At 38.5% G+C, this 17,409-nt stretch overlaps 1 protein-coding gene across 1 annotated transcript in view; it reads left to right on the plus strand.

Moving 5' to 3' along the window:
* rab26 (RAB26, member RAS oncogene family) overlaps window positions 1-9,803 on the plus strand; it is a 126,452-nt gene extending 116,649 nt beyond the window's left edge. Inside the window, exons 8-9 of the mRNA XM_079261011.1 lie at window positions 76-152; window positions 7,978-9,803. Of these exons, the coding sequence (XP_079117137.1) occupies window positions 76-152; window positions 7,978-8,080 (180 nt within the window). The 3' untranslated portion in view covers window positions 8,081-9,803. The remainder of the gene's footprint in view (window positions 1-75; window positions 153-7,977) is intronic.
* The last annotated feature ends 7,606 nt before the right edge of the window (window positions 9,804-17,409 follow it).

The following is a 17,409-nucleotide window of genomic DNA, read 5'->3' on the forward strand; positions in this document are numbered from 1 at the left end:
GTTTGTCCTCACAAAGGCAGACATACCAGAATGCTGTTTCTTCACACACCTAAGAGCAGATATTTCTCTGTGCAGGAGTTTGGAGTGCCCTTCATGGAAACAAGCGCCAAATCTGGGCTGAATGTGGAGCTGGCCTTCACCGCTGTGGCCAAGTGAGTCACGCACACAAGACAGCTGCATGAAAAGCACTCAGTCTCTATGAATTTAGAAGTCTTTCCCAAAAGAGGGTTGTTTGCTGTTGTTTGCCTGTCGTTCTGCTCCCACTCACATAGTCATTATTCAACGTAATGATGATGTCTTTCAATTAAAATGGTGGAAAATTCAAGGCTCCATTATCCTGGAACGCCCAATTAGGGCTGTTTTTCCTCATAACTGAGTCTGGTTGGGTCTGAAATCACTCACTACTTGCTACTGTATGTACAATGTAGTGAAAAATTATTAACCATCTTAGAAATACTTTTCTTTTTGGATGTTTATCACACTTAGAGGTTTAAACAAATTTTAATATGAGTCAAATTAACCTGACTAGATGCAAAAGGGGGTCAAAGCTATCTGAACCAGTCTGGCCCTGTATGGTGAAGTGATCCTTCACCTCATCGAACCATAAGTTATCTGTTATGAATCACATTTTAGTTTTACACAGTTTAGTGTCATTGTGGCCTGGTTACTGTCTGACCTGTGAATCCAACAAGCAAAGTAAATAGAACTTGTCTGACAACATACAGAAAGTTAAAAAGGTTTTATAAAGCAACACAGTGTTAAAAAAAACATTTCTAAGGCTTTTTGGTAAAACACAAAAAGAGTGGTTATCCACAAATGGAAAACACATGAAATAGTCGTGACGTTTCCCAGGAAACACAGATACACAGATGCACAATTATGATGTGTTATGATAATGAGATATAAGACAAAATGGCATCCCAACCTAATAGAGCATCTAATTGGCCACTGCGATTATAAGTGATGTGATGTGAAATTATTTGTTTTTGGTGTAAATTTTATGTATTATAAACGGTTTAGACACACAGAGTTGATGTGGTGAAACCACCAGATGTAGAGGCAGCAGACGACGACGTGGTCCGGGTTCAGAGATTTACATTAGCTTTATTCCTTTTTTAGTCCCTCTTGTACTTCAAGTCTCTCTTTACTTCTTCAGTTTTGATCCTTTTAGGCTCTTTTGCTGTGTTTGCAGTGAAAACCAGTGGAGGTATACCTTCTTTCCCCTCAGTGGGCAATGCTGTTCTGTTGTGCATGTGCTAGGAGAAAGGGCATCATTGCTTTTGCACTCCTTCAGCAGTTTAGCAGCGAAAAAGGGTCACAGAAAGTTCAGGTCCTGGTTAGGATTACCAGCTTCCACCAACAAAAAAGGCCTGGACTCCTATAACTGAGCAATCAGAGTAATTCTTTTCAATGACCTCTTACTTCTTTATGTATTGTGTAAAAAGCATTTTTTCTCAACGAGATTAAAATAAAATCAGAAATAGTTTCTTTCATGAATGAAATCATAACTACTTCTGTGTAACAAAAAAATCCTAATGAACAACGTTGGGCTCATTCTTGGATTATGCAGCAGGACAGTGATCTAAAGCACTCTAACAAGTCCACCTCTCAATAGGCAAATTATTATTATTAAATGAAGATTTTAGAGTGACTTGAATGTGACTAGAATCAGATTGCGATACTGGTCTTAAACTGGCCATTCCTGCTTAAAACCTTCCTCACAAAACAACGATGTTAAAGGAATATTGCTACCAAGGATGATGCAACCAGTTATATGATTGGTGGGGAATTACTTCCTCACATGGGGCATGTTGGTTTGGAAATCCTTTTTCTCTTAAAACATGAAATCCTCATTGAAAAATTTTTGTGTTATCTTTGATGTTGGCATTTCTTTGGTGATCTGAAACATATAAATGTGACAAATGTGCAAATAATTGAGTTTCTGTAAGAGGGCGAGTTAGTTTCACAGCACCGTTGTGGACTATTTGGTGTGTTCACCACTTTCTAACACTGACCAAATGTCCAGTGAGACTGTAAATACCCAGTACGATGAACTCAACGTTTCCCACAGTACACTGTGGACTGTGCTGAGATGGTCACTAACCAAAGCAAATATAACCCACAATGATTTGTGCTGAAAGAAAAAAGCTTGATTATCAAGCAGATCCACAGCTGATCTATTTCATCAAGAACCAGGTAATACATTGTTTACATTTTACCAGTTTCTCAGCTGTATGAATAATGGTTTTATATGTTTATTATGTTCCAAGTATGAAATATCCTTTGTAAAGTCGTATATTAAGAACTTTGTGTTTTTCTTTGAGCTGCAGGCACAAGGCAAAACTATCCTTCTGTGGCATGAAAATAATGTTAAATATGATTTGATTTATTGTGAGCAGAATAGAAAATCTCAGCACAAACTGCTTGAAGCACTCAGTGTTTTATTTAGTTGGTGAAAAAGGTTGAAATGCACTCATTGCTTCAGTAAAATGTAAAAACAAGTATTGACTTAGAGCAGTGGTGCTCAGCTCCAGTCCTTTTAAAGTTACTATCCTGTAACTTAGAGATGCATCCTTTCTCCAACACACCTGATTTATTAAATGACTGAATTCCCTCATTTGCATGTCATCCAGCTCTGCAGGGGCCCAACAACCAGCCATTCATTTCATTCAGGTGTGTTGGAGAAGGAATGCATCTAAAAGCTGCAGGATAGTAGATCTTGGGCACTCCTGACAGAGCATTAAATTGTGAGACAGCAGCTACAGCTGAGCTACTGACCTGTATGGTCCATTTTTTTCAGATTATTGTCCACTACATAATGAGTTACAGAAATCCATCTAAAGTAGGAAGTAGCAGACATGATTTAGAAAATATGACTATTAAACCTTTAAAAGTTGAATAAAAAAAACACATTTTAATTGATTCAGGACCAGTAAATATTGCAAAGATCCTGAAAGCAGCAAAAACTTGAACTTATTGTTCTAATAAAACAGGCCCAGTATAGAAAAAACACATTGTTTACACTGAGTCTGATGGTTTATTGGTCTCAGTTTAACTTGCTGTGTCTAAGATGCCTAATTTTTCTTCGAAACATATTCAGTAAAGCCAATCTGATAGTTAACATTATGTTAGTACAAAAATATTAACAGTTTATCTATGCTGTTGGGCTTGTTGCTAACACTAAAACCAACATCACGTATTACAGTGACTGAACGCTCCAGGTGGGTTTTATGGGAGATGTGGTGGAACTACTGTTCTGGGTTTTTATACCACAGATGTTACAGTTTGCTGCTCTCTAATTTTTAGAATGTATGGAGCTTTTAGTACTCTTGTTACAGCAGCTATAGATGTGTTCACTACGTGTTTGTGCTTGCAAATGCATCTGTGTTTGTGATGTCATGTCAGTGTGGCGTCCGGGGAAGCGACAGAAGATCAGACAAAGAGAAGATCATGAGGAAATTTTTACAAATGAAAGGTTGTATTTAAAGCTGAACTAAGCGGCAAAGGAAACCAATGTTAACAAGTCTAAAATCACGAATCCCGAAAAGTTGAGTTTCAAGTCTCTTAAAATGTGACTTAAGAATGACTTGAGTACGAGTCTTAGAACTGAGTCTCCATTTCTGTTAGGTAGGAATTAGTGTTTTAATTCAAACATAACTGCGTCTTAAAAATGAAAGAAAATGAACTTTAGACACATTTTTAATACTTCTGTTTAAGGAGAATCAACATAGTTTGCAAATATTAAATAGTAAATTTCCATGAAGCAACAGTGTTATCACTTTGTCTTGTCAAGCTGTTCTCGGAGTATTTCAAATGATCAAAGGAACAAAGTAAAACTCTGATAAGGATGGTTGTGTATTTACAGAGATCCTAGTTGGTGACATTTACCATATGTTTCCTGATTTGTTTTCAAAATGTATTCACATGTTCATATTAACATCATTTATACCATGGCCCGTGATAATTCTAATGACAACTGGTGTGCATTATTTTTGTATAAACGCACATGTGGTTCGGCAAGTTAAATCACTGTGATATTCCACCATTATGGGGCATCACCATAGCAACGCGTTAAATAGCTGAATCAGATCAGCTGTTCTTTAACAGGTGAATAAGAAACGCACAGTGGCATGGATTTTTGGATTAAACAACTCTGGTCCGTTCATTAGACAGTTATAATGCACAACGCGGAATCGCGGCGTCTAACGAGGACTAATTAAACAATGCTCCTCATCTAATCCTTACCTTTAAACAAACTACATAGTTTTACTAAAAAAAAAAAAAAAAAGAAAAGTCAATCTTTAAATAAGCAGGGACACAATTACATTTTGTTAATAATACATAATCACAGGAAATTTTACTAGATCCACTTTTCTAGAACCAATTTGGACCCCGTTTGACTCGCTTTAAATCTTGGTGTCATCGACATAACAAAGTGTTGGAAAATTTCCTCTTAGATTTCGCTCCATTTTGTTATGAAAGCATCACACAGCACAGATTTGTTAACCTGTTCCACCACATCCTATCTGGTGATTCTGATGGTTGGAGTACAGGGAACTCATGAGCATCAACAAAAAGCAGCTGGAGATGATGTGAGCTTCGTGACATGATGCATCGTCCTGCTGGAAGTTTCCATCAGAAGATGCTTCACTCTGCTCATTAAGGGATGGACATGGTCAGCAGCAATCCTTAGGCCGTGCTGGGTAAACCATGTTATGCTGGTACTAAGTGGCACTAGACCTCTTCAAATTTGACCTTTTTCATCAAAGATATCCAATCTGATATTTTTCCTATTCTCCAATGTCTAAATTAACTAAATATACCAGTTTTTTTGATTTTGGACCTTGGCTATGCCTGCCTCAAGAGCCATATAGTTTTATTGTTGGCGTTGTTCAAAAACAATGCAAAATTCAGGATATTATGTCCTTGTTTTCATTGTAGCTTTGCAGAGGCTGATGCTATAGCATTGAAAGCTGATAAAATGTTCTTGCATATGGTTGTTATCACATTAACACCTGTGTAAATTTTGGCTGGATTTATAACTGACAATCTGAAATAAAGAGATAAAACATAATTAGTGATAAAATGGGATGTATGTGCATTAAAAGTAACAATTTTGAGATAGTTATGTGTCATATGATGTCATCCACAGCATAAAAAATATGAATGTTTGACATTGCTTGTGCATTAAATTTACACAGGTGTTAGTGTTCACAACCACATTTTATTAACTTTCATTTAGTACAACTTTCAATGCTATAGCGTACACCTATGGGAAGCTACAATGAAAACAAGAACATAATATCCTGAATTTTGCATTGTTTTTGAAAGAACATCAAAACAATGAAACTATATGGCTCTTCAGGCAGGCATAGCCAAGGTTCAAGATCAAAATAACTGGTATATTTAGTTAATTTAGACCTTGGAGAATGGGAAATATATCAGTTTGCATGTTTGATGAAAAAGGTCAAATTTGAAGAGGTCTAAAGTGGCACCATGGTGTGGTCTTCTGGTGTAGCCCAACTGTTTCAACGTTGGATGTGCTGCGTGGTCAGAGATGCTATTCTACATGTGCTGGCTGGAACTAATAGTAATCTGAGTTAGTTTCCCACAATCTCCAACCAGTCTGCCCATTCTGACATCCGCAAGACATTTTGGTCCTGACAACTGCTGCTTCCTGGGTATTTTCTCTTTTTCAGGCTGTTCTCTGTAAACTCTAGAGATGGTTGGGTGGGAAAACCCCAGTGGACAACTGTGTCATGTTCAAAGTGACATAAATCACCTTTCTCCTCATTCTGATGCTCAGTTTGATTGTCAGCAGGTCATCTCAGATCATGTCTACTAAATTCTCTTAGTTCCTGCCATGTGATTGGCTGTTTAGCAATTTGTTTTGTTGAGTTTGTGTAAGTAGCACAACTGAGTATACATGAGCATATATTTAACTGTGTTTCTCTCAATTGTGTAATATGGGACAGTTTGTGTGGGAGCTGCTTCACATTTATAGCCTCGTTAGGCAGCAGGCTGGCATGGTGAGGTGTTGCCAAGAGTAGCAGTCTGGCACACACACATTCTGCAAATACAAAATACACATCCAGATCTTTCCTTTATCTCGTCCTCTTGCTCATGTCGGCAGCTTTACAGCCTTAACATTTCTCCCCCTCCTGCTTTTCCAAACCCCTCCAGTGCTCCTCATCGGTGACTCCTCCAGCTCATCACCTCAGTCCAGGGATGATGGTGGATAAATGATTTGTTTTCATCATTCCCTTTTAAATGCAATTAACCCTTTCATGCATGAATTAATAAAAAACAATGCAACATTTTTTTTTTAAATCCAGTATTTTACTTCTACAGACAAATGCAGTGATACTTTTTTTTGTTTATTGATATTTAGAATTTATTTATGATTTATTTTAATGTATTCCATAAAATATTTATAAAATATATAATCACAATATGTAAATCTTGTATAAAATATAGCTGTTTTATTTTCTTTTTCTACTTATCACAAAGGCAAACTTGTGTAATTACATTATGTTCAACTATATCATATATTTATTTATTTATTCTCTAGTGAGTGGAAACATTAGAGAAACTGTGGGGTATCCACTCAACTTTCCATTAATACGCTTGGATCCAGCACTCTGTGAACAAGCAGCTTCTTTAGAAATGACCTTTTATGGCTTTTCCTCCTTGTGGAGGGTCAGTGATAATCAGCCGTCTTCCCCATGAATGTGTAGCCATCTGACCCAGACTAAGAGACCATTTAAAGGTTTAAGATACCTTTGCAGATATTTTAAGTTAATTAGTTAAAGGGGTGCTATTTTGGTATTTGGAGTTTTCTGAGCTTTCTACAGTGTTACAGTGTTAAATCCTCATCAGACATGTGAACGACACTGTTTTTTATCACCTAAACGCATGTTTGAGTTTGAGTTTGAGTTCCAGCACTCTCGCCGTTCGGTTTCCATGGCGACGAAGAACTCGTCGTTTTAGAGAGTTTTTTCTACTTGGAAATCCTTGTGACGTCCCGGGGGATAAGGTTCGGTGATTGGTTACCTTCTACTGGTTAACAAGGGCATGTACAAATACATCAGGCGGGTGGAAAACGTGGGATAAAGTTATTTCCAACGATGGCTGGTGAGTTTACCAAAGAGAGACATCCTGCTGCATTTGTTGCTGTGGGTTGCTGTTTTCCACTTCGTTTTCAGGTTCTGATTCAGGTTCCAACATGTAGGGCTGTATGCTATGTGTTGACATTGTATTTTGTTTTTTTTATTGAGTTCATATTAGCCTAATCCTTCTGTTTATGAGATGTTACAATGACGGCGAAAGCAGGTGCGGTGCGCGCTCCCGATGTAGTGCAGTGGTGGGAGGCGGGGCTTAATGCGGAAGAGTCTCAATCCACTCGTTTTGCCCACAGGCTGATCTGACAGCCTACGGAGAGGGTCGGTCTGAAGTAAATAAAGCGATTTGTGACAATAACTCGATCAATCGGGCTCAGAAATAAAAATAAATTGGCCTGAAATGCACATAATAGTTCCACTTTAATTAGGGTGTGACTCCATGACTTTCTAAGATTGAAGTTTTTCACAATTTTGTAATTTTCTGGGACACCTCATTTTGGATTTTCATTATCTTTAAGCCCAATTATAAACATTTCAAGGATTGAATATTTGAAATGTTTCACTCTATGTGTAATGAATCTATATAATTATATTTGGGTTTTCACATTCTGAAATGAGTGACAAACATTTTGAACTTTTTCATAATATTCTAATTTTCTGAGATGTACCTGTATGTGTATAGTATTCAAGAAGCTTCCCTCCAACAACGTTATCCTGAACCTAACCAGGAAGTTTGGTTCCTGGAACTTAACTAAATGAAAACAAACCATAAACAAGGTGTCGTGCTGCTTTTCTGGTTTATTTGCAGTCAATAGATTGTGCTAGTTAGCGCTGCTCCTCCCTTTGTCTCCGACAGAGAGCTGAAACACAGGACCATGAAGGAACCTGATGAGCCGAAGTTTCAGCTGCAAGAGTATGTCGACAAGGAAATGAGGACCGCTGGTTGCTGCCGCTCGTAGACTGCATCCAGCGTATGCATCCAGCGTATGCGTCAGCGTGTGTGTCCATGTGTGTGTGAATGTGAGTAAGGAGCAGGTAGAATGTTCCTGGGAATGTCTGAAATTTTCTGTGTTCGTTATGTTTCTCTGTGAATATACCAATATGCTCTCTCAGAAGCCCACCTGTCCTCTGCAACTGTGAATGTATTATAATTCTTGTCCAGATGCTTGCACACACATATGCATGTCCACACAGACACACACTAACACGTCCATGAGTCGTCTTCACAGCTTGTTTCATCCATCCTGCCCAGTTTCCAGTAGGTGATGTAGATATTTTAAATATGGTTTTGATTTGTCCTCTGAAAACGTTGTAGTTTGTATTAGTTTATCTTGTTGAAAAAAAAAAACAAAAACAAAAGGAAAAACAGAAGAAGAGGTATGTCTCATCGCATTTGTACACACACACACCTACACCTTATGAAAGCTGGCAGCATGGTGTGCTGCACGTGTACAGGATATCCTAACTGTGTGAAACTTACACTGATGTGTCTGTGAAACATGATCTGAGCCATTTACCTTTAATATACAGTTCAATTTATGTTTGAATTTACAGTTTGTGATGCAGATTAAGCGTACTGAACCTTTAATTATTAATGGGACCATGTTAAATGTATAAAACTACATCATCAGCAAGAGACTGTACACCTTCCAGATTGTTACTGAAATAGTTTTTTATTGAAGCATAGAGGGAGACGTGAGGATAATTCTTCCTCTTAATGTGAATCCATGTCAGAGCATAAACATGCAGCCAAGCAACAACTGTGTATTTTGGGTGAAGTATCGGCCCCCTCTGGAAGTCTGCCGTAAACCTCCTGAATAAAGAGGATGGTCGTTTGGTTCAAAATTCACCATGATCAGTAAGTTGCCTGTAAAATGTCTGAAACCTTATTTATTTAGCCTTTTCTGGATCTTCCTGTAGTCTGAATGTCAGCGGCTGATGCAGATCTGCACAAGCAGAATAAATCAGCTGCGTTCATTTTCAGTGTGGGATTTACGGAGATCCGTTCACAGAAATCTAACATTTATTTTTCCACTTTCACTGTCAAAGTCGTGAAAATGAAAAAAAAAAAAAAAAAACTTTGTAACCTTGGTGACTTTTTTCTTTAGAAGTTATTTCTTCTCCTGGAGTTTAGTTGGTGACATCTACTGGTGAAACTGTGCATTACAGCTGACTGAAGCGCATCTCAGTCATGCATCCAGCACCTGCTGAAGGTCATAATAAACCCAGTTCTTATTACGGATCTTTACTTTATTTTGCCTTCAGGCTGAGTATTGCTCATGTGGAGAGAACTTGTAGTAGTGTCACTCCACTTCTTTATACATAGCTTAATGTGAAAAACAAGCTGAATCTGGATGTTCTTTTTTTCCACAAAGCTACTTTATATTGTTTAGGAAGAAAATTTCATTTCAACAAATCAAGTGCAGAGTACTGTTGTCAGTTTGCTGAACTTCTTGTCATGTCTCTCCTGGGGTTTTGTAGTCGCTGCCACTTGTCAGGGATGAAACCAGAATGAGTTAAACTTTGCTGAATCAACGTTGGATTAAGGTGGAACCCACAGTGGAGGTTGGCGGTGGGTTGAGGGAGCAAGTTCTGCTGGTATGTGATGGTTCTGTATGATATAAGACACATATTCAAGATGTTTTCCTTTTTTCTCTCCATTGGATAGAACTCTTGTTTTCCACTTGCTGTATAAAAGATGATTTCAAATTGATCTTTGTTGATGTTGTAAACACTGTCGTATCAGAAATAACTAAAGTATTTGTAAGTTTTACAGTAGATCATTAGATTTTGAGAATAATGTATTAACTTGTAATCTGTATCCTAATTGAGATTATTTGTATTGAATCTCTTGTGTTTAAATAAAGAATCAATCATGAAGGATTGAGTTTACAGTGGGTCTATGCTGCCATCTGCTGGTAATAACTAGGAATGACAGCATCCATTTGAGCAGGTTTCTCTCTCATCATACAGTGACATGTTGGATGTAACGATACGTTAGAGCAAAGCCTGCTGTGTTGCTCTTACTGTGCTTTCACAGTTCCTGTCCTCACTCACATTCTCAGCTCTTAAAAAGACACAGATCACTGCATACGGATCAGCTGCTGCCAGCTACAGGTCTTCATTTCATCTTAGCAGCTTTATAAACATGCCAAAATGCGTATGAATGAACTTTCAATTTTCTCAAAACACAATGGAAACCAAAACTAAAGTCTGTAAGTCTTAAAGCCAAACCTGTAACCAAAAACCAACAAATCTGTGACGGCAACACGGTCTGTAATTCTACAGGCAAAATATTAATATAAAAACTTCACAAACCAAAGTATCGATTTAAAAACACACACCACATCGTCTCCTTCTCACGTGCCATGCAAGCACAACCCCCAACCCTTTCCGTGCTAAACGGACGTGAATTCCTCAGTTACTCTGAACTAACTAGTCTTAACAGAACGTAAATTTAAAATTGTTAATAGAAATAACATCTGGCTTGACACTGCTGTGAGGAAACAATATCTTGGGGATCCATTGACAGCAGCTGCAAGCACACCCACTCCCACTGCCATACAGGACACGACCACAGAAGGAGTCAAGATTTGGTCTGGCCTCGGTCCACACCACTGCCATAAGGCTGGCTAGTCCGAGTCCTGACTTCATCCCGGCACAACTCCTTTTTAGATGTTTCTGGCTTTCTGTCACTGCTGTGAAGACTGCCCTCACTTAGTTTGTGCATGTGGTATGCTGGCTCCACGGTGGAGGACAAGGCGTCTCTCCACGCCACCGTCTGAAATATCTACATTTGGCTGCTTAAACAGGATTATAACCATGCCAGCAGATCCTGTGCATCCATCCAGCCTCCGTGAGACCTGTTGCCCTCGGGGCCCTGCTGCAGATCAATGCAGCCTCACACTAACAGATTTAGTTTGTTTTCTTCTGTTTGTGTTTTTGTGCCCAGAAGAGATTAGTGGACTTTCAAAACATCATTTAAGTAAAAAGACGCAATTAACCTCAACTCATATATTTTATAAAAACAAATGTTTCCCCTTCAGGTTTCTGAATATCGTGATTCTGTTTTTCATCTGGGTCATTGGGGACCTGTTGGATGGATTCAACAGAGCTCTGAAAAGCTTCCAGCTGATTCAAAATGCTGCAGCAGTCCTAATGAGGAAGACCTGGATCGGTCATAACTCTCCACTTGTAGCTTCTCTTCATTGGCTTCCTATTAAACCCAGAACAGAATTTAAAGTTCTTCTCGTCTCATGTAAATCTGTTCGCTACCAAGCTCCAAGTTCATAAAGATCTCCCAGTTCCATATTTTCCCAGCAGACCGCTTCACTCAGACTGCAGGTCTGCATGTGGTTCCCAGAGGCTCTGAAAGTAGAACGGGAACCACATGCAGACCTTCAGGTGTTCGACCTCTCTGTGGAACCAGTTTCAGACAGCAGGAGAAGAAGAATATGACCTAAAGGAAGTGACATGTAGGAGTGCATGATGACACACCACCTCATTCAGACTTCAGGTTAAATCTTAAACCTGGTTGTGATTTTAATAGTGACCCTGATTCCTCTTCTCAATTCACTGCAAAGACATAGTTGCATCTTAAAATGATTATAATCAATATGCAGGAATTTTTAATTTTAATAAGCTTCTCTGAATCAATGAGGATGTGTGTGTGTGTGTGTGTGTTTGTGTGTGTGTCTGCCTTACACTTACAGTGCACAGAAATATTTCTTGTCCAAAAATATTCAAAACTAAATGCGTCTTTTGACTGATTGCTTCGTTTTATCTGCAGGTAATGAAGATAACTGCCTGAAATAACTGAAACAAATGCAAACATGCATCTGATCTCCTTCTGTCTTGCAGTTCTGTCCCCAGAAATAGTCCATAATACCTTAAAGTTGAATCTTAAAGTAAGCAGGCGGAGCTGAAACTGAGTTACTACCAGGTCAAAGTGACCTGGAGGAATGAAACAAACAGTACGAGGGCACGGACGTTTCAACCTAAGAGTCTTTGATTAGATTGGTCTGGAAATTTTTGACGCCATGACGGTCTGTAACAAGGTAGAACAAAGCAAAATGAACAGCAACATCAAGAGCAGGAGAAGGACGAGGGCACAAAGTGGCCAGAAGGAAAAGCAGGTCAACATGTCTCCACATGAGGAGCGTATCAACCTCACGCTCAGCAGCTGAACATTAAGGAGACTCAAACTCATGGTGTAGAAAAGTTTCAGTGTTTGATACGCGGAGATCTGCTCATTGGTGCACAAATAACTGGATAATATGAATCCTTTTATCTTCCAAAACCAAATAAATGCACCATCAAACTTGGTTTTTCTATTGCATCACTGTAAAGTAAGATAGACATGATAAAGTATTAAAACCCCCTGCGTGAGGTTTATTCACACTCCTGGAAAAATGTTTATAGGGCAAACAGGGAGAATCTGTCTCATGAGCACCTTCTGAGCAGCTTTCAGCTGAGGAAACCCTCCGATTCATTAAACTGGGAATGTTCTGATGTCTCTCGGCTGACGGTGAGACGGATGCAAACCTTTTCCTTCTCCATCATCCACCAGAAGTGTGTGCATGTGGATTTCCCTGCAGACTAAATGCGAGCTGCTGTTTCCTCCTCCTCCAGCTGGGTTTTGGTGTGTTTTTGTGAGGAAACGCCAGCCAATGACGACGCACTGATGAGATGACTTTAAAGCCATCAGCTTTCATGCATTTTACTTGGTTTGACTTCTGAAAGGTTTTTTTTCCTGGTTTCTATTAAAGGTGGAGTATGTAAGATTTTCAATATTTAAAAAAAAATCATTTGTCATTAATTAAACTTGTAATTTAATAACGCATCAAATATGGACAGACTGGAACCTACATGTTTAAAAAAAACTATCTAATTATGATTGTAGTTATTTGTTTAGTTTTTTTGAAAATACTGAAAATCTTACATACTCCACCTTTAATGTAAAAGAAAAAAAAAGATTAAATTTCTCAGATTTACATCTACATCCAAGCACAGTGAAAGATGTCTTGTACGGATAGTTTTTCCTTTAAACATGGACTTTCCCCCCCTAACTAAATAAACCAGGAAGAAATGGAGCTTTTGTTTCGACTGGAGAAAATGAAGTAGAATATAGCTGCATAAAGGACTCTGCCTACAAAGCATGAACTTTACAGCTCTGCATCTAATTAATCATTAGAGACGACACACACACTGCATAGAGTTTGACTTACTCCCCTCAGGGCAGTACTATAGACCACTCTTTGCAAAGGATTTACAAATGTCTCTATCCACAATGTGGTTATTGTAGCTGAACATCAGACTGCAGGCTCTATGTAAATAATTCATTGTCATGTTGTGTTTTGATCTGTCTTTCCTGTCCTCTCCACCCCAACCAGTCGAGGCAGATGGCTGCCCTCCCTGAGCCGGGTTCTGCCGGTGGTTTTCTTCCTGTTAAAAGGGAGTTTTTTTCCTTCCCACTGTCGCCTCGTGCATGCTCCGGATGAGGGATTGGATCGAAGTCATGATTTGATGCAATCAGATGGTTTCTATTATAGGATATGTATGAATTGGCTCGAAATGATGTGTATGTAAAGTGTCCTGTGACATCATTGTTGTGAAGTGGCGCTATACAAATAAAGTTGAATTGAATTGAAATTTTGCAGAAAAAAAAGACATTTGTGTTTTAGTGTGTATTGTTTGTATCTACTTGTATGTATTGTCACTGGTGTGACTGAAGATATTCCTGCCTTAGTGGGAAAATAAAGTACTTCTAACCTTGGCGAGGTGGAAGAAGAAACCCAAATAAATGACTATCTTTGGCTTACAGATGTATATGACATCACTATGTGCCATGTAGATGGTGTCTTTGAACAATGTGTCATCGTTCACTAGATTGCTAAATGATCTTGTGATTGTCTTGTCACGTCTTTGCATATCTTTGTTCAAACACGTGAGTAACATTTTTATATTCTTACCTGATTACGTCATTCATGCTGCTAATGGAAAGATGGAAATGGAACAAATCTACATTCTGTTCCTTCCATTTTTACCAAAATCGGGTGTCCACTGTGTGTGTGTGTGTGTGTCGCTGTGTCCTCTGCTGCAGTTGGAAAACACGTGTCCATGCATACGTGATCAACACTGTGTCCTCGGTCCGGCTGTGACTCAGACTGTGAGTAATAATTATACCTTTTTCCGTAAAACATCCCAGTGTGGGGCGGTGTGACAGAGATACAGTACGTCTCCCTCCTTCTTCTTCACTGGCATTAATTCAATGTGTCACCCTGACCTACCTCAGGTTTATGTGTAAATATCAAAGTTAAGTAATTTAATTAAATGTTTTTGACAAGCAAGTCAACCTAATTACATTATATCACTTTTAACTCACTGTAATATCAAATAATCAATCGGTATAATCACCTGTATGTCCATAACCTGTGTGCCACACTTCCACCGTGTACTTAAGATGACTTAAACCAGAACGTGTCTTGGCATTACACACTCATCAATTCGTATGAAGTATATATTTATAGGTGTATATATTATCCCAGAATACAAAACTGAAGCAGTAAAAGAGGCTTCTTGAGCTTCACTCCGTTGCAGATTTGTTTTCGTTGAAGCTGGAGCGACCTGTAACACTTCAGATGCTCAGCAGAGGTCTGTCTTGCATCACAGATTTTATCATTTCCTGCTCACTGATGCTTTTCTGGGGAAACTTTCAGCTTTGCTTTGATTTGGTTACTGAACACCTTATGATCCATCAGTGTTCTGGCAAATTCTTCACCTGGAGTTTTAACTGTGTTGCTCTTTAGGTTCAATTTCAGAAAAGAACATGTTTCATCATAACTGACAATTTCTTGTGTCATTATACTCAAAATAAGAAGAAGAATCACGTTTTAGGTGTGTAAGAATGACCCTATCAAGGAAGACTGGAATGGAGTTTATAGTACCAGTGATGTGAATAAGGCTTATGGATGCTTTTTATAAAATTACCTTACTATATAATAAAACATTTCCCAATAAAGACATTGGAGGATAATGATAATGTAAGATGTAACAGTAATCCTTGAATTACAAAGGGTATATTGAAATCCAAGTTCTACATCATTTGACTTATTGACATTTGAGTGCACGCTCTCTCAACTGGCTTCATGTGATGATTTCCTGGAATGTTTTTCAGCTAAAAGATGTGAACTGTATTTGTTTATTAACTGAACTAATACAGTTTGCATGTTGAACTTTTTAAATGAACTTCATTTCTTGGGTTACTTTAAAAAGCAAAAGCAGCTCAGTTATTCCTTCTTCCATCAGCCTTTTAGCCTAGATGTGGCCAAGTTTTGTCCCTGAGAACTACAGTCCTGCAGCTTTTTGATGTTTCCCTTCTCCAACACATCTGATTCAAATGACATGCATCCAACATCTTATAGATTTCTGCTCAGAGAATCACTTGTATGAATCAGTGGGTCTTCAAAACCCAATTTGCCGATTCCTGTTTTTGCCTCTTGATTATTTATAATGCAAATAAACACACGTTCAAAATGATGTTTACCTGCCCCACATTCATTCATCTTCTGCCAGGTTTCTATTAAAGCTTCTGATTTGGATTTATATGTTGTGAATAATTATAATAATGATGAAATAGTGCTGATTTGGACGGTGTGCTGCTGTAATGATTTCCACAGGTAGTTCTGCCACTTTTTAAACATGTATTAGGACACGTGACCACACCAGCAGAAGGGTTGTTTGCATGTGGGAGAGGTTCACTGAGTTTTCCAAACAAGTAATGCCTGGAATAAGAAATCCACTCCAGATGAGTTGGTCCCTGAACAGAACCAAACAGTTTTACGGCCAAATCTTGAGCAGGAAATTGCAGTGCCTAAACCTAAGTAGTTTTAATGCCTAAACCTAAACACTGTGTGACACTGAGAATAACACCGTGCACGACACTGAAGGTAAATCATGATTGATTTCTCAAAATCTGGACTGAAGTTCGGGTCCCATTGTTTGTAGTCCTCAGATTTTTCTCTCTTCCTGGCAGTAACATGATGGGAAACTTGCTGAATGAGACTGCAGAATGATGTTGGAACATTGTCCATCTTTAAGTATCCTCAAGGTCTAATTAAACAGCTGTGTTCAAAATTCAATAGTGGGTTGGAAACGGAGATACAGCTAACTAGTTTCTGTCCCTAAACTAAAAAGAAAAATGGTGTCATTAGATTAAAACCTTGTTCATTTGTTTGTCTTTAATTTGAACCTGAGACTTTGATTTAAACCAAAGAAAAAAACAGTGATGCAGATAAACTTCAACTTTACATTTCCACACTTTCTTTTTTTTTTTTTTCCCATGGATGCATTGATACTTTTTATTTACACTGAGTAGACATTACATAGGTGCAGCGTCATGCAATATGTCCTGACAGTTGATTTTCTTACTCTGAGCAATAAGGAAGCTGTCATATATCTCAATAAAATGTCCAAAACTGCAACTTCATCTTGCTCATGTAATCATGTAAGTTGTTTCACTACATTATTTCTTTACATGGAAAACCTGAAGAGGATGTGTCAGAGCGGTCACGCTGTCCGAATGTGTGTAAATATGTGCAGTGGTGTGAATAAGCAAACAATCGACTGTCATAGTCCTTCCACCTGCTAACGGAGGCCTTCATATGGCTTAACAGCAGCCATCTGTTGCACCGGTTACTCTCCGTGTCATTAGCTTTGCATGAGGGCACCATAACCCCAATGGCTCTTCTGTAGTGGCCGGTGTGTGTTTATGTCTGATTGTATGTGTGTTTGAGCTCAACTAGTTGCCAAGCAGTCCACTCTACTGTGTTAAAGTGACCAAGATCCCCAAACAAAGCCATGTGGTGTGTGCATTTATGTGTGTAGAAATGCTGGTTTCTTTGCCCTCTGTGTGTCAAGGAGGGCAATCATACTGGAAAATCATACTGGCAAAGTGCATTTGCCTCTATGTGCACTCAGCTTGCACACACAGCAGCCCACTGGGCTATTTTAAACAATTCCTTAAGCACAGTAAGCCACACTGCAGGTTATCTCCCACCAGATAAAGCTGTTCACCTTCTTCTGTTTGTCTTCTTTTAACTCATTAGATCTTCACTACCATAAACTTCCAATATTACCATAGATACACAAGTACAGTATATTCTTTAGGTTGTATAATTGTACTTCCTCGTCTTTCTCAGCTTGTATTTACACTTTGCTATGTAAAGTTATTCATGAAGCAATTATGAACATGTGCAACGATTCGCCAAATATTTGAGTGCATGACAAT

Source organism: Telmatherina bonti (assembly GCF_933228915.1).
Source record: "Telmatherina bonti genome assembly, chromosome: 21".
Lineage (NCBI taxonomy): Eukaryota > Metazoa > Chordata > Actinopteri > Atheriniformes > Telmatherinidae > Telmatherina > Telmatherina bonti.